This window comes from Manis javanica, chromosome 17 (assembly GCF_040802235.1).
Source record: "Manis javanica isolate MJ-LG chromosome 17, MJ_LKY, whole genome shotgun sequence".
Classification (NCBI taxonomy): domain Eukaryota; kingdom Metazoa; phylum Chordata; class Mammalia; order Pholidota; family Manidae; genus Manis; species Manis javanica.
The window spans coordinates 15,110,196-15,126,959 of NC_133172.1; the positions used below are offsets into that span (position 1 = coordinate 15,110,196).

At 52.9% G+C, this 16,764-nt stretch overlaps 2 protein-coding genes across 9 annotated transcripts; one reads left to right on the forward strand and one right to left on the reverse strand.

Annotated features, from left to right (window-relative positions):
• Positions 1–488: 488 nt before the first annotated feature.
• On the forward strand, positions 489–8,212 carry YIF1B (Yip1 interacting factor homolog B, membrane trafficking protein). Of its 7 annotated transcripts, none has more exons than XM_073225755.1 (8): positions 516–943; positions 4,762–4,994; positions 5,077–5,181; positions 5,358–5,436; positions 5,541–5,598; positions 6,638–6,793; positions 6,873–6,966; positions 7,831–8,212. In XM_073225755.1, the coding sequence occupies exons 1-8, from the start codon at positions 643–645 to the stop codon at positions 7,984–7,986; spliced, it is 1,182 nt and encodes a 393-aa protein (XP_073081856.1). In that variant the 5' UTR covers positions 516–642; the 3' UTR covers positions 7,987–8,212. The 7 variants fall into 7 exon arrangements, with proteins under 7 accessions (XP_073081858.1, XP_073081856.1, XP_073081857.1 ...); XM_073225756.1 differs by having other exon boundaries at positions 526–934; XM_073225758.1 differs by having other exon boundaries at positions 829–934; positions 4,551–4,994.
• A 95-nt stretch (positions 8,213–8,307) lies between these two features.
• Positions 8,308–16,683, reverse strand: C17H19orf33 (chromosome 17 C19orf33 homolog). 2 transcript variants are annotated; one of them, XM_017650837.3, is made up of 4 exons: positions 9,031–16,683; positions 8,806–8,918; positions 8,596–8,661; positions 8,308–8,448 (listed from the first exon to the last, which is right to left on the reverse strand). In XM_017650837.3, the coding sequence occupies exons 1-4, from the start codon at positions 9,050–9,052 to the stop codon at positions 8,344–8,346; spliced, it is 306 nt and encodes a 101-aa protein (XP_017506326.2). In that variant the 5' UTR covers positions 9,053–16,683; the 3' UTR covers positions 8,308–8,343. The 2 variants fall into 2 exon arrangements, with proteins under 2 accessions (XP_017506326.2, XP_017506325.2); XM_017650836.3 differs by having other exon boundaries at positions 8,596–8,664.
• Positions 16,684–16,764: the final 81 nt, after the last annotated feature.

Below are 16,764 nucleotides of genomic sequence, written 5' to 3' on the forward strand. Positions count from 1 at the left end.
GACTGAGCAAGGACTCATAACTGAGAGACGAGAACAGTCCTCACCATCCCCAGAAAAGACAGTCTCAGAGGAAGAAGGGGAAAGCCACGGTGACAGGGTGGCTTTTACCTCCTTCCGGAGTAAAAGTCACTTCTACCATTATCTTTGCCTTAGATAAGTGGTGGAGACTGAGGGACAGAAAAGGGGAGGCTGAGGAGGAGTGAAAGGGGAAGACGGCGTGAGGGGAAAGGGGGAAACGGGGGGACAGAGAGAGGAGAGGTTAAGGAAACTTTTTCAGGGCACCTCACTGGCAGGTATGCCTGTGTGTGCTTTGAGTCGTTGGAGGTTGTAGGGTGTCGTTTGCGGACCAGACAAGCCAGATCTCAACGGAAGAGCATTTTTATGAATTTCTGGGAAAATGTCTAAAGATAACGACAAAAGACACCTGGTTCTTCCCACCTAACTTGTAAATACTCCCTTTAATACCTAGCGTCTGCCAAAATTGCAAAGTGTTTAGAGCCCGCACAACTCCGCTCGGCCCTTCGGGAACACAACTGGAACTGTTCTCCCCTGCTCCACACCCTTCCCTGGCGCCGCAGAGCTCCCAACGAAGCAAATTGAGCGTCTATAGGGAACTCCATCTCCCATCGGTCTCTTCTCTGGATGCCTACACTTCCCATCATGCATCACAGGTCCCACTCCTTGGATTGTTCCCTGCTCCGCCTCCGATTTTGGCTCTTGCCTTACGTCACGGGCTCCCAGTCTTCGCCTCATATCCTCGTCCTGACTACCGCGAGAGGGCGTGGCCCTGCACGATCGCGACGCCCGTTGGCTGTCGCATCGCAGGTGGGGCGTAGCCACGGGAGCCGGGCGGGCACATTTCGAAACGCGGTTGGGCGGCGGCGACTGAAGATGCAGCCGGCCGGCTTGGCGGCGGCGGCGACGCCCCGGCAGCGTAAGTGGCGTACGTGGCCGATCGAGGGGAACTGGCGGACGCGGGTGTGGCGGGGCCCCCGCAGCGGTTAGCGAGATCGCTGCAGGTCGGAGGTCATGAGGTCAGGGATCTGAAAATTCGAGGTGTGCGCCCCGCTGGGATGCCAGGGCCGGGTAGGGGAAGCATTGGGATCGAGTCTTCTTTAGGACATCCCTTTGGAAGAAAACAACTTCGGGCAGGATATTGTGTGATGTGCAGAAAAATACGACTTTCATTGATTACCTTTCAGCCGGCCCCACCCTTCCGTGGCTTCGGGCTGTCTCCCACTCTCCTCAGGACGGAGGTCCTATCCTTGCGTGAGCGCTGAGGGCCATGCTTACCCCACATTTAAAATTTGAACCTGTATTTATTGTAGGGCAAGCCCCCTTTCCGTCTCTGTAAATTTGTCTCTCAAGTTATTCCTCATTTCTGAGTGTGCATGCTTCTCACGTATTCACTGCTCCCCTTGTGCCAGGCCCTTTGCTGGAAGTCGGGTGCCCGCTAGTATAGCACTGGCCCTTGTTAATGTACAGCCCAGAATTCAGTGGGATGACAGACATTAAAGTTGGAAGCAAACAAGTAAGCAAGATAATCTGAAGAGTAACGAGGGCCCTAAAGGGAATAAACCAGGATGTGACTCAGGGCTGAGGAGGCCTTTCTGTTGAGGGAAAAGATGTTCATACCTCCGTCCATTAGCAAGGTGCCTGGCTGGCCCTGTGGTGGGTGACAATGGAGATACAGCAGTGCCCAGCCAGCCCCAGTTCCTGTCCAATATAGAGCAGAAGACAGTAACAGTCTAGAATGATGGTGCTCTGATGAGAGGCACAGGCAGAGGGATCAGGGCCAAGATGCTGTGACCCAACCTGGGGGTGTCAGTGAAACTTCCTGGAAGAGGGGCATTTAATGATGAGGAATTAGCCAGAAGTAGGGGATTTGTGGTGAGAGGTAAAAGATTTGGAGGCCTATGCCAAGTAAACAAGTAGACGAATATATATTTAGCAATCGAGGTTAGCGCTTAGAAGGGAAAAAGGAACCATTTGATATGAGAAAGAACAAGGGGGGGATAGTGCTTTACACTGAGGAGTAAGGTCTTAGAGAAGGAAATATTTGTGCTGGGGCCTGAGTGCTATACTGACAGTGTTAATCGAGGGAAGGTGTTCCAAGGTGACAGCATGGCATGTCCAAGAGCCTGTGGGGGCTAGGAGCTTGGCAGGGTCAGAAGACTGTTAGGACTGGGTGCAGTGAAGGTGGGAGAGGTAGCAAACAAGGGTGGGTGGCAGGGCTGGGTCATGCAGGGCCTCGTAGGCATTTGGGTTTTATTCTCAGCACAGTGGACACTGATCTTAGGCAGAGGACATGAAATGGTTTTTTTGCATTTAAAAAGATCACCCTAGTTGCCGACTGGAGAGAGGCTTGATGGGGCTAAGAATGGACTGAGGGACCTGGAAGGAGGGCATTAAGTCAGGTGCGAGATGACAGTGTCTGAGAAGGGAGGGTAACAGTGAGACATATTGGGGGGGGGTGAACTAGAGATTGGTTAGTTGGATGTCAGACAGAAGGAATCAAGGATTTGGACACTGAGGCAGGCAGGGGAAGCAAGATGTCATCAGAAAGGGGCCAGACCTGGGTCTGGAGCCAGGAGACAAGTGGTGGCTAGAGACAGAGCCCCGAGCCCAAGGCCAGTGTGCTGTGACAGCTGTGGCTTTGGGGCAGGTGGCCCTAGGTGAGAGGCAAAAGTCAGGGTAAGGGTGGAAAACTGGGTCTCACACTTGAGGGAGGTGGAAATGAGTCACTGATCAAGAGGGACTGATTGGGGAGCATTAGCTCCTTGAAGGCAGGAGTTTTTGTCTTTTTGATCATTGCCGTATCCACCACGCCTGCAGCAGAGCCTAACGCACAGAGGTGCTCGGTGGGTGTTTGCGGGGGCTCAGACAAGGAAGCGAGAAGTAGGGATGGTGTCTCAGAAGCCAGGAGAGCAGAGCTGGAGGTCGGTTATTTGAGACAATGGCATCAAACACTGCTGAAGGCTTGAGTCAGAGAAGATGGATGAGGCCTGGGCCTGCTAATGCAGAGGGGCATTTGGGAGACCAATGGGAGCAGAACCCAAATGCCAAGGGCTGAGGGGGTAACAGGGAAGCCTTGCACCAAAGTTTTCAGAAGTGGGAGATGAAGGAGGGACAGGTGTCCAGCCTTGGGGACAAGTGGGCCAGAAGCAGTGCTGCTTGCTTTGGGATTGAGGAACCTGGGTCTGTTTTCAGTCAGTAAATGATTGAGAGGAAGTGCTGAGTTGCTAGTAACTGATAGCGGTGACAGGGATGACTATTTTCAGTGCCAGGCCAAGGGCTGAGCAATTGATGAGCATCAGTTTGCCTTGGGCCGTTAACTCCCCATCTCCAGGGGAGAGAATTGAGGTGCAGAGAAAGGACGCAGATTCTTTGATTCCTCTCCCCACTGCCATTGTAACCTCCCACTGTTCCCTGTGCCCGCAGTGGTGCCCTGCATACAGGAGGAGCTCAATAAATACCTGCTGCGGCGGCTTTGCTTGTGGGATAGGAGCAGGGGCCGTGGAGCCAGAGTGCTGGGTTCAAATGCGCCCTCTCCATCACCATCCTCTCCTTCTTCCTCACCCTACCCCAACTAAGGCTGCCTCCAGCAAGCCCTGTCCCTCCTACTTCCAACATCCAGAAGCAGCCCACCTCCTCCCCCCAGTGCCCCATCCTCCATCCCCATCTCCCATCTGGACAGCGCAGCAGCTTCCTCCCTCCCCTCCTCTCCCTGTCCTTGTCCCCTAAGCTGTTCCCCTCATGAAGCCAGAGGGGCCTTTTATAAACTAGAAATCTGGCTCTGCCTCACACTATCTGTATGACCTTGGGCAAGGGACCAAACCTCTGTGGGGTTCACTTTTCCCATCTGTAAAAGGGGGTGATAATAGCACCACCACAAATGAGGTCATCGTGAGGATTAAATGTGTTAATCCATAGTGCTTAGAACATGGCCTGGTGTACGTAAGTGCTCAGTTGGGGTTAATTATGTAATACTTATCAGGCCAAAGTGAACTGGACTCCTGCTCTGCCACTGTTTGGTCCTGTGCACAAGGCATTTAGCCTGTCTGGGCCTCAGTTACCACATCTGTAAAATGGAGAGACTCATTTATTCATTGATCAGGTTTTTATTTATCAAGTACCTCTTCCAGCCCTGTTGTAGGGGCTAGGGATTCACCCGTGGACAAGACAAAGGTCCCCACGTTTTAGTGGGGAGACAGAGAGTGAACAAAATAAAACAGTCCATCAGCTGTGCTGAGTTCTGTGGGTATAAATGAAGCAGGGAAGGGGGATGAGGAGTGCCACCAAGGGAGATGCAGTTGTGGACAGAATGACTAGGGTCGGGGAAAGGTCCCACTGAGCCAAGACTTTGAGGAAGGGAGGGAGCCACCTCTGTCTGGGGGAAGAGCATTCAGACAGAGGAAGAGCCAGTGCAGAGGCCCTGATGTGGGAGTGTGCCTGGTGTGTTCCGTGAGCAGTGAGGCCTAAGGAGCTGGAGCTGAGGGAGGGAGGTGGGGGCATGAAGGGAGATACTCAGAGAGGCTTGTTTGTCGAAGGCTTACTACAGGACTGTGGACAGTAGCTCCCAGTACAGAGCAGCTACCAGTCATCACCATTGTAGTTACCATTACTCGGATGGATGGCAGGCAGAGCCCGCTCACACTGGACTAGATGCCCATCGGACATCACAACCGTGCTGCAGGGCGGCCAGAGTGGGCAGGCGAGCACCTGCAGAATGAATGAGGCCCCTCACCTCGCCCCCTACAGCCTCGAAGCGGAGGATCCCCGTGTCCCAGCCGGGCATGGCTGACCCCCACCAGCTTTTCGATGACACGAGTTCAGCCCAAAGCCGGGGCTACGGGGCCCAGCGGACACCCAGCGGCCTGGGCTACCCTGCAGCCTCGCCCCAGGCAGCCTTCCTGGATGATCCTGTGTCCAGTATGGCCATGGCCTATGGGAGCAGCCTGGCTGCACAGGGCAAGGAGCTGGTGGATAAGAATGTGAGTGGGCTGGGCTGGTGGGAGTGGGAGGAGGACGGGGGCCATGGGGCCAGGGCTTTAGGCTTGAGCTCTGCCTCCCCAGATTGATCGCTTCATCCCTGTCACGAAGCTCAAGTATTATTTTGCCGTGGACACCATGTATGTGGGCAAAAAGCTGGGCCTGCTCTTCTTCCCCTACCTGCACCAGGTCAGCACTGCCCCCACCGAGGGGAATGTGGTCTGAGGTGGGAGACAGCCTCTGGGCGGGGCCTGGAGCAAGTGTGGGGGCAGCTCACATAGATTCTCCCCAAGACAGGGCCTGGGAGCAGGGTGGGAGGAACCCAGTTCTGGGGTTTCTGTTTGCTCCCCATGCTGTCCCCACAGGACTGGGAGGTGCAGTACCAGCAGGACATGCCAGTGGCCCCCCGCTTTGATGTCAACGCTCCTGACCTCTACATTCCAGGTTTCACCCTCCTCCCTCTGGGTGGGCATGTCTAGGGCAGAGGTTTTGGTGCCAGAGGCCCAGGATGGCCCTTGCTCTGACCAGAGTCTGTCTGCTTCCCACAGCTATGGCTTTCATCACCTACATCTTGGTGGCTGGCCTGGCACTAGGGACCCAGGATAGGTAAGAGAGGCCTGGAGTAGGCAGAGAAGGATGGAGCATGGGGGGCAGAGGGGCAGTAGGAAGGTCTTTTGGACCCCCTCTCACAGCCCGCTGTGCTCCCAGTTGGTCCAAGACAGAGCCCTTGGTGTCCCCCTCAGTGGCCCCCTGACCTCTCTCCTCTTTCCCATCCACATGTAGCCTATCGCAACAGCCCGTGTTGGGTAACTCTGTTCTTCCCCTGGGCCTCCAGGACCAGATCCAGCCTCATCCTCAGTTCCCTGCCCCGACAGACCCCTGCAGCAGCCAGGATGGTCTTTTCTGATGCAGCCTGGCCATGGCCCCCCTGCTCAGAAGGCTCTTCTGTCCCTAGACCAAGCCCCAGCTCCTTAGTATGACATTGCCCTCCATGCAGCCTCTCTCTGCCCAATGTCCCGTCCTCTTTCCATCCTCCAAGAGGGCCTGGCACTGCTGCCCCAGGGCCTTTGCACCTCTAGTTCTCTTTGCTCAGGAGTGTGTTCCTCTCCTGCATCATCACTTGCTGAGTTTCTGCTCAGTTATACATCTCTGCTCTGTTGTCATTCCCTCAGAAAAGCCTTCCCCCCCACCCAGGCTGGGTTGGGTCAGACCCCCATCTCGCTTTTAGGCCTCTGTTCATTCCTTTATGGCACTGAAAACAGTTGTCATTGGAATTATAATCTATTAATTTTTGAGGCACTGGGGATATGGCAGAGACCAAGGTCCTCCTTTCTCAACCAGCTTCTTGCTTCCTCAGGCCTCAGCTCAGGTGTCCCTTCCTCGAGAAGCCCTCTCTGACACCCTTCCTCCTTGTTGAATCAGGCACCTCCCCTGTCCTGTGTTTCCCCTGTCCCAGCCCTGACTTCTCTGGGCTGTCACTGAGGACAGGTCTGCCTTCCCTGGAATGGGACTTCCATGAGGACAGGGCCCAGATCCATGCTGGTCACTGCCGGGTCTCCAGCCCCACCCAACACAGGTGGGCGCTCCTCAGGGAGGGTCTGCACCCGCCAACCCAATGACAGCTTGGGTGCGTGGGTGCCGGCAGGTTCTCCCCAGACCTCCTAGGGTTGCAGGCCAGCTCGGCATTGGCCTGGTTGACACTGGAAGTGCTGGCCATCCTGCTCAGCCTCTACTTGGTCACTGTCAACACCGACCTCACCACTATTGACCTGGTAGCCTTCTTGGGCTACAAATATGTTGGGTGAGTACCCCTCCCCCCTCCCCCCCACCAGCCCCAGCACTGGGCCTCTTTCTGAGACCATCCTGCCCCCCCACCCCAGGATGATTGGCGGGGTCCTCATGGGCCTGCTGTTTGGCAAGATTGGCTACTACCTGGTGCTGGGCTGGTGCTGTGTGTCCATCTTCGTGTTCATGGTGAGCTGGGACTTGGGGAGGATGGAGCTGAGGGCACACGCCTCCTGGGCAGAGGTGGGGTATCCTGGAGGCATCCAAGCAGAGGCTAACAGGTGGGGAGTTTAGACTGGTGCCTCATTGCTAAACGGAGGAGCCCTGTAGTGGTTGCCTTAGCCAGGGGTCCAGGGCCTCCTGAAACGGGGTATCCAAGCTGGGGCCTGAAAGGAGCCAGCCAGGCTGCTAGGGTGGGCTCTTATCTTTACTCTCCTTACATGGTCGGCTTTTCCACTAGAATTTGTTAGGATGAACAAAATTTCAGTACCCTGGAAGTAGCTTCTCTGAGAACCCTTCCAGGTGCAGTGGAGGGGGCTGGCTAAGAGCACTGGAGTCCAGCGGGCCTGGGTTTGACTCCAAGCTTTGCTGGATCCTGGGCAAACCAGTTTCTCTTTAAACCTCAGTTCCCATTTTGTAAAATGGGGATAATGATAGTTGTACCTCAAGGGTACTGGAAGGATTCAGTGTGAGCATGTGCAAGGAGCAGGGGCAAAAACTGGTGGCTGTTTGGCCATATCCAACCCTCAGGTAAACTTTGACTTAGATGTTATTTAAAAGTCTAAAAAAAAGATAAAAATCATTTCTGGCCTGTGTTGAAAATTGTCATCTGGCCAACATAAGCGGGTGGAAGCAGCAAGGGCTTGCCTGGCATTTGAGTTCGGAACTCTCACGTTTTCTCACAAGGCCTGGGGAGGAGCAAGTCCTCACCATCTTTTGGGAGGTTTGGGGGTAACTAAGGCTGCAAAGGAGCACAGACAGCCCAGCTGCCCGCCGTGGAGGGAGAGAGGAACTGGAGGCCGAGAGGGCTCAGGGTAAACCCTCCCGCCCCAGATCCGGACGCTGCGTCTGAAGATCCTGGCAGAGGCGGTGGCCGAAGGGATCCCAGTGCGCGGGGCGCGGAACCAGCTGCGCATGTACCTGACCATGGCCGTGGCGGCGGCGCAGCCTCTGCTCATGTACTGGCTCACCTTCCACCTGGTGCGGTGAGGGCGGCCCGCCGAAGCCTCCAGCTGCTATTTCTGGCGGCCCCCGCGCTGCCTCTGCTCATCTCCCGCCGCCGGTGGCCACAGGGTCCGCCCGTGGCGTCCCCGGCGCCGCCCCCATCTCGAGACCCCCCTCCCCCTCGCCGAGGTGCTGAGATGTCCAGCTGCACAGGCCGCCCCCCGCAGTGCGGCCACTGTTCCGGAAACAATAAACCGTGATGGGCACGGCGTGGGCAGCCTCTCCTTGGCGGCGCGGCGTCGGCAGGGGGCAGGCCCGGCCCGGGAAGGGGGCGCCTCGCCGCTCGCGACCAGAAGACGCCACAGAGCCGAGAGAAGGTTTAATGAGCCCCGCCCAGGCCCGTCAGTGGGGCTTCCCCTTCTTCCCTGCCTTCTTTTCCTTGTTCTTCTCTTCCTTCTTCTCCTTTTTCACCCTGGGCGTCTTGACCTTGCCCGGTGTGCTTCCGTGCTGCTCCGAGGTGGCAGCGCGGGGCGGCGGGAACGGGAGAAGGGGGAGAGATGGTTACGTCGGTGAAAAGTTTGCCCAGGTTCAGGCTAGGCCTCTGCCCTCGCCTGGAGCACCGGGCAACTGTTGGTGGTGGGGGAAGCCTCTTACCTTTTCCTCCTTGTCCGAGTCGCTGGAGCTGCTGCTGCTGCTGGAGTCTGAGGAGCGGCCGTGGTCCTGCTAGTTGGAGGCGTGACAGTGAGGCCGGGCCCCTTACTGCTCCTGCTCCCCAGGTTGGAGGCCCGAGGCTTGGCAGGGTCCTGGGTTTAAAGGCACCCCTCTCGTCCCCCTTGAGATGTACCCCAACGAATGGGGACTTACCTTCAGGTTATTAGCTGCTCTTGACTCTGACTGGCCCGGAACTTTGGGGGGGCTGTGCTTGGGGTCTCGCACCTGGCCTGCCTCCTGGGGCTTCTTGGAGGTGGAGTCGACGGCTGCGGAGAGAAGTCGCGCGGGTTGGCGCAAGTGCAGGGAATGCTCCCTCGGGGATGATCCCTGGATTTGAGGCTGGCCCCCTATCCTTCAAGTTACTCCCCAGAAGCTCACCTGCTGCCAAGTCGAACTCCATGGTGGTGAGAAGTGGGTCTGGAGGGCCAGGGCCGTGCAGGGAGGACACAGAATCAGTGGACCTGCCGGCCCAAGGAATTCTGGGAGCCCCACCCAACCTTTGTTCAGAGTCCTTAGCCCTGAGTCAGAGCCCCTCCCCAGCACCGCCAAACTCATCCTCCGTGGGAAATGGGGAGGGTGGACAGTCTGCTATGCTATATCCCACCCCCACCCAGTGAGCCTTTGCAAGTGAGCAGGGTCTGGGTGTGGGGCTGTGGGCAGCTGCAGATTTCTGGGGAGGGAACTAGAACTGCCATCAGATTCCCCCAAAGGGTCAGAGGCCTGCTTTTGAAGAAATGAGAGGGAGGGTGCCTCCCCATGACCTCTTGTACCATGATGATAACAACAGTCGTTGAGTGCTTGCTGTGTGCCAGGCACTGTTCCAAGGGTTTCATGTTTGTTAACTCACTCTAACAACCAACCCCTCTGTGGCTTGGTAAGTAGTGTCTGAAAGGGTGAAGAGTATGTGCTTGGATCGAGTCTGTGGAATTTGAAGCCCAGCTGGATCACTTAATGGTCTGTGCCTCTGTGTCCTCATCTGTAATTGACAGCTACCATATGGGTTAAGAATCAAGTGGACTAGTTTCCTAGACCCATGCCTGGCACAGAGTGCTTATAATGTTTTGGCTCTTTTTTAAAAAGTAGGTATTGGTACTATATTTTACAAATGAGAAAACGGAGGGATCAAACCATTAAGTTGAGGGGCAAATATAACATGAACAGGCCAGAACTGGGATTCACGCCCAGGTAGTGTGGCTGAAGTGCCCCTCCATCTCACTCTGGGGAGAACTCAGGGTAAGGGGCAGCCAGGGAGCCCAGTCTTCCCTCCCCACAGAGCTGGGCAAGGTGAGGACCCTGAGCCATCTGCTTCCATTGCTGTGGAGTTAGCCCTTGCAGGTCCCTCTCCAGCCCAGCTAGCAGCCGGACTGCCTGTACCTGCAGGATTGGACAGGCAAGGTTGGCATCTAGGCAGGGGCAGGCAGCTGAGGCCAGGAGATGATGAATTCTCAGTAATCAGCCTTGTGCACTGGAGTTTCTGCTACAAAGTACATTCCTCCCAGAGGCCTACCTGCTTGCCTGCTGCCTCCCTTTCCCGACTGATGGCCAGCATAGTCCTTGCTTACCATGACCTGTAGTTATCTTTATTCTCGTTCCTTCAGCACAGATGGTGAGTATCTACTATGTGTCCTGTACAATGCAAGTGCTGGGGATACAGAGGTGGACAAAATAAGAAAGTCCAGTCTCATAGAACTGATATTTTAGTGGGGAGAACAAATAAAATGTACGGTATGTGAGAAAAAATGAAACTAAAATGTCCATCAGTTGGCTGGGGAATGGGTAGACAAAATGTGATTATTGATACAATGAAATACTATTCAGCAGTAAAAATACATGATATATGCCTGACATCACGGGTGAACGTCAAAAATGCTAGGTGAAAGAAGCCAGACACAACATACACATCATATGATACTCATATGAAGTGCTCAGAAAAGGACTGGAGATAGATTAGTGGTTGCTGGGAACTGAGTGAATAGAGATTAACTGTAAATGGACAGATCTCACTGGGGGGATAATGTTCTAAGACTGACTTACAGTAAATTGTACCATTTGGGAAAATTATTAGACTCACTGAATTGTACGTTTAAAATGTGAGTTTATGTAACAGCTCAATAAAAATGTTTTTTTAGTACATAGCAAGAGATATAGCAAAGGGGACTAGGTAATAACTATGTGGTATATTAGGAAGCGGCAAGATTTTAGCTACAGCTACCAGGTAAAGCTTCATGGAAGTCTTTTTTGAGTAAAGATCTGAAAATGAGAAGCCACACAAACATATGGAAGAGTGCTCAAAGAGAATAGCAAGTGCAAAGGCCCTGAGGCAGGAATGTACCTGAGTGAAGAACTACAAGATCAGAGTGACAGAGAATGGAGGGGAGAGGTAGGAAATGCAGAGGGATGGAGGAGGAGGGCTTATGAATCAAAGTTCTTTGGCCTTTACTCCAACTAAGAGGTGATGAGCGATGATCATGGCTTTGCCCACCAACTAGATGCAAGCTGTGAGAGAAAGTGTGTCTCTCTCCTGCTGTAAATGCCAGTGGGGACACTGCTCTGCTCAGCACCCAGGACAGTGACTCAGAACTTGGTGTCTGCCATTGTTGGGTGAAATAGTGAGGTTACCTGATACCAGGCACTGTGCTAACGGCAGGTTAGGGCAAGCAGACTGTCTACAAGTTTGGGCTCTGGAGGTGTCTGCCTATAGGTGAATCCTCATTCTACCCCTTACTGCTCTATAGATAAATAAGTCAACAGTCTGGGCCCGTTTCCTCCTCTGTAAAATGGAAACTTACTCGACAAGGTAAACAGTTTTGCATGGAGTCAGCCTGTGCAAGGTAAATAGATGCTCCTTAAGTGTTAGTTTGCATTATTACTGACTGCTCATGAAACCAGCAGGAGGATCCCCAGGCCATGTATGAGGCAGCTGAGCCTCCAAAAGGTAGTTTCATGCCCAAGGGCACTGGGCTAGCAGGTAGTGGAGCTGCAGACCCAAGGTGTGGCCTTCCAGACCCAAGATGTTCTTTTTCCTACTGTGCTGAGGAGGGTGAGCGGGTCCAGGACCATGGCCTGGGCCCCCAGACTGCCCTCTGTTCACTCCCATTCAAGTTAGGATGCTGCAGCTTTCAGAGACCCTGAAGAGGCTTACAAAGTAACCTCTTTCCTCTTCCATGGACACCTGAGCTGGTGGATCCAGAGCAGGCAGGTGGGTGTGCTCCACCGGATCATCCAGAGACCCAGGCTCCTTGTCTGGTTGCTCTGCAGCCCTCCAGGGTGATGCCTTTGAATGTTGGGGAGGCTGGCCGCCACCACTGGTTTTTGGGAAAAGGGCAGTGGAGGGCACACCATTTCCTTTTAAGGATCCCACCTGGAAGCAGCACACATCCTTTCGGCAGGATTTAGACCCATGGTCTACCTGCAGGGGAGTTTGGAAAATATAGTTCCTAGCTGGGTGGCCATGTACCTGGCCTTAACCTGGGACTTACATGATTGAAAGGAAGGGGCAAATGGACATCGAAGCCTGTCTATATCACAACTCCTTATTGGTGGCAGTGAGTGTCCCTTATTTCCCTTCTCTGCCTAACTCAGGTTTACAAATAGAGGCCAGATTAAAACTGGGAAGGTAGACACAAACGGTTGAATGAAAAACATAGGTGTGAGGTCCTAAGAGAAGTGCATGTCCATTCCCTCTGCTCTTGGGAAATACTAGCTCCCTGCCATTCAGTTCTCATCTACCATGGCTAACAGGACGGGCAGACAGTAGCTTAGGTCTGTGCTCTCCAGGCCCTGCCTACCTCTGGCATCTAATGGCTCTGCCCTCCCTCCCCCTGCCTGTCTCATTTCTGCCTAAAGTGACTTGGTCCTAAGGGAATAGGCAAGGCCTTCCCCTCTGTAGAAATAGGGACTTGGGTTCCCAACTGGCCTGCAATACTGACGGTTTTCCCTACTACATCAGCTTACCCTTTCCCTAACATCCTACCCGCCCACATTCCTCACAGGGGCATGCCAACCCTAAAGGTTTTACTTAAAATTTAGGACAAGATTTCTGCAGATCAACTTTAGTGTCAAGAGAAGCCAAGATGGGATAGGAAGGCATGGATTGCTCAAGAGAGAATCCTCCCACGGGGTGCCATGCTCCTACACACTCATTAAAAAAGCAATTGGTGCAAGGCCGGTTTTGTCCCTTAAGTTACAGGAACAGAATGCCCCAGTCCTATAAACATTATAATCCCTGTCCGGGAATGTTTTCTTTGAATTTAACCACATCTCAGCAGATGACCTTAAGCACACAGTATGCAGGAACTCAGTTCCCTCCCCACAGGACAAAAGTGCCCTGGATGTTCTGGGATACTAGCAGCAAATCTTGACAGGCCATCCTTAGGGAGGTGCCAAGGGGCTGACTTGCCCAGCTAGGGAAAACCAAGATTGGCCTCCACCCAGCTGACTGTTGTATCTGGGATTTGATTTCAACTCTATGAGCTAGTAAGTTAAGCCTTTTACTGTTTCAAAAGCTAGCAGAAGCCTTGTGACTCCTGGGTCAGTCATGAGGTTTTATTACAGCAGGCAGCATTAGCATGTGTGCTGGGTTTCCCTCGTCCCATGATGCAGATGCATCCCGCACACGCAGTGCTTTGCATGACGAGCCAGACGTGAGCTCAGGGAACCTGCCACTTTTCAGCGAGCAGTAGGCAAGCCTGCTCCGTCCTGGAGGAAGCCATCACCTCATCCCTCCAGGTGCTTACTGCAAACCCAATCCTGAGAAATGGTCTAGGTAAACAGCTGTCAGTCAAGCATTCTTGGCACACCCAGCAAGACTTATAGTAAGATGAGACCCTCATGGAAGACTGTCTCTGTAACAAGCCACCCCTCCTGGCTTCTGGTGATCTTTCTTGAGTATGCTGTTCTGTCAACCACTGATTCATCTAACAGGCTGGGACCGAATTAATTGTTTGCCTCATACTCATTAAGGCTACTAACAGGAGTCTGAGTAAGTAGTTAAGTCCTGTTGATAAGAGGCCAACCTGCCGTCCAGAGTCTGACTCCAGGGACCAGCTATGAACGAGCAGGGCTTATTTCAGAGCCAGGATGTAATCTAAAGCTAAGTCTATCATCTATTAGGACCTGCACAAGGGAGTTCAGACTGACCTACTTATCTTGGAGTCATAATCAATAATTACAAGACCCAAAAGTAGCCTCCATGCTGAATGCAGACACTGTGGTTCATTCTTTCCCACATGCAAACACATGGAGTACTGGGGCATAGGGCGCTCCAGGGTTTGTTAAACTTGACTTGGAACACCACTACCTTGACTTGGTTAAGGCACATGGGCATGCCAATGAGTAGCTGCACCCTCAGTCCCATACATGGCACAGCCCAAGGCAGCTTGGGCATCAGAAGTGTGAGATTTTGTCAGCCAAAGTAGAACAAGGCTGTGCTGGTTCTAGCATTTGTAAGCATCTAGGGGTGGTACCCACATTCAGGAGCTGCCACTGACGACATCAGACATGGCAAAATGGTTCAGGACGGGCCTGTCTACGGGTCACACTGCTGGCTGCAGATGCTGTAGGATTTGTGTGGACCAGGCATTTGTCAGGGTGCAGTAAGACTCAGAGGACAAAGCAAGCATTTCTGCACCCCTGCATCCTGGGATCTAAGGCATTCCCTCCCCAGGTGCGGGTTGCTGCTCTCCCTTCAAGGACATGAAACCAGTGTGTATCCTATCCAGTAAGCAGTTTCACTTCTATCATCTACTCACATGCAGACCTTCTGTTTAAGAGTCAGATGTGAATAGAACAGGAGTTTTTATAAATTTACAGAGATCATGTGGGCTACTGTACAGAGCCTAGCAAGCAGGCACTTGATGACCAAATGGTCATTTTCATGACCTAGGACCAGTCAGTCCAAGAAACATTCTGAGCTGAACCAGAATTAACTTCAATCCCTGAAGCCCCCTTCTGGTGGGCCAGGGCTTGATGTTAGGGGAAAAGAAGATGCAGCATATGCAGAAACCAAGAAGGTAGAAATCCCAAATTTTCAAAAGGCTCTATAACTCCCAACCCCTTTGACCTGATCTTTACCCGGGAGATGGTCTAGAGATAAACCCTTTCCAGGGACAGCCACATTCAGCGGCCACGCCGCTTCACTAGTGTGTGGACCAGGAGGTAGAGTGAGGGCGTCGAATTGATTTTTTAGAAGCCCAGTCCACCACTTCATGATGCCGGCCACCCGAGGATGCCAAAGGCCATGTAAAACCCACCGAATACCTTTGTTACTGGCCCACTGCTGGGCACCCTCTGCAACAAAGAGAGCACTGTTGTGCGCCTGTAAACCGTAAAAACCTCTGTCATTTTGTTTCCAGGGCCACAGTGGCATGGCAGGAGTAGGCTGACCAGACTCGAACAGCAGCACTGTGACCTGAAAGGCACAGCAGTGAGACATCACTGCCAGAGCAAGAGGGGCCAAAGGCCTGAGACAGCCCATCTGCCAGAAACAAGTGAGACCCTGGGGCCTCCCAGGCCATGGGGTAGATTTTGGCAGAAGTGAATCACAGTTGCTAAGGTTCAGCACCAGAAACACCATAAGTACACTGTATGAAAAACTTGGAAAGCTTGACTGTCCCTAATGGTGCTAAGAGAATTCAGCTGATGATCTTCCTATCGCAGAATTATTTAAAAACGATTCCTAACTTTAAAAAAAAATCCAAACACATGCCCTTTTTCTTTCACATGCCTAAGATATTAAAGGAGAGACAACCCTTGTTCAATTAAGTGGTCAAAGCCCTTCTGCTAGACTGGAGAGGCATCAGTGGGTTTGAGGTTCCTGAACACAAGGGGAGCCAAGAATGGATTGGAGAGTTGCTCGTGAGGTGGCAGGGTGGGTATGGGGCACAGCCACTAACTCCTGAGGAGGAACAAGGAGGCAGGCAGGTACGCAGGCAGACCCAGTCCCCTGAAGGTGGTGCCCTTGCTGAGCACTCGCCATGGACGGCCTGACATCTACAACTTTATGTAACCCTCACATCCACCTGTCTGACAAGTGGGGCCACTGGAGGTTCATGGTTAAATGACCTGCCGCTGTTGCACACCTGGATAGTGGTGGGCAGTCTCTCTCAATGCTTAGGCCCTCTTTCCCTGGGCCACAGGCTCTTCTGGAGCTCGGTGTTCCAAACTTGTCAGATATGGCAAGTAGCTTTCACTTGCTTCTCAACGTAGTCAGTTGCAACAAGGGCCAGGCTACCAGAAAGGCTTGGCGGGGAGGATGCCAGAACTCATCACAAGCAACATCTGCCATGGGCCAGGGAGGCCATGAAGGAGCACACGAGCTATCTGCCCAACTTGCTTCTGGTGAATACATGTCTAAGCCTAATGGATGCAAGTCTTCCCCTAGGGTACAGAATGTAGCTTTTTGGCCTCAAGGGATTTCTATGAAGTGTCAAGGGGAAGGGAGGGCTTGTTGTCTTTCTGTTCTAATGGGAGCCAAAGTCTGAAACTGTTAGGAACTGTGAGGTTACACAGGCCCCACAAACTGGCCTGGCAACTCCACCCACTCCCAGGCCACCTGCCAGACCCCATGGGTTATTCAGATACTGCTCTGTATTCAGGAATACATGTCTGGAAGACTACGCAGGGGGTGTGCATGCTCCCAGAGTCTAGAGACAGGAAAGGACACCCATAGGTACACTGGCAGCAGAACTGGGACTAAGCCCAGAAGCCGAATTCAGCCACATGGTGCCCTGTCCCCGTATTTCAATGCAGGGACATGTGAGAGACCTGAGGAAGATTGCAGACCTGCAGGAAAAGATTAAAATCACAGATGCCAAAGTGATTTTGGTTAAAACCACTCCAGTCACAGTAAGGTTTTGGTCCTTTCCTGGACAGGATGCTTCCATTCTATGCCCTCAAAAAGACAGTGTTTCAAAGGTGTGGGTTAAAATCCACAGGGGGTCATTAAAAAAAATAATTAATTTGGTAGGGTGTGGCCAGAATCTTTTAAAAGTGTAATAGAGTAAAAGCTTACCACTAGTTAAGGCCCAGTATTGTTTAGTGAACCTTTACAGGCACTCAGTTGTAACTTAAGATGTATTTCATTCAAAAAGATATGAATTTCATTCAAAAAGA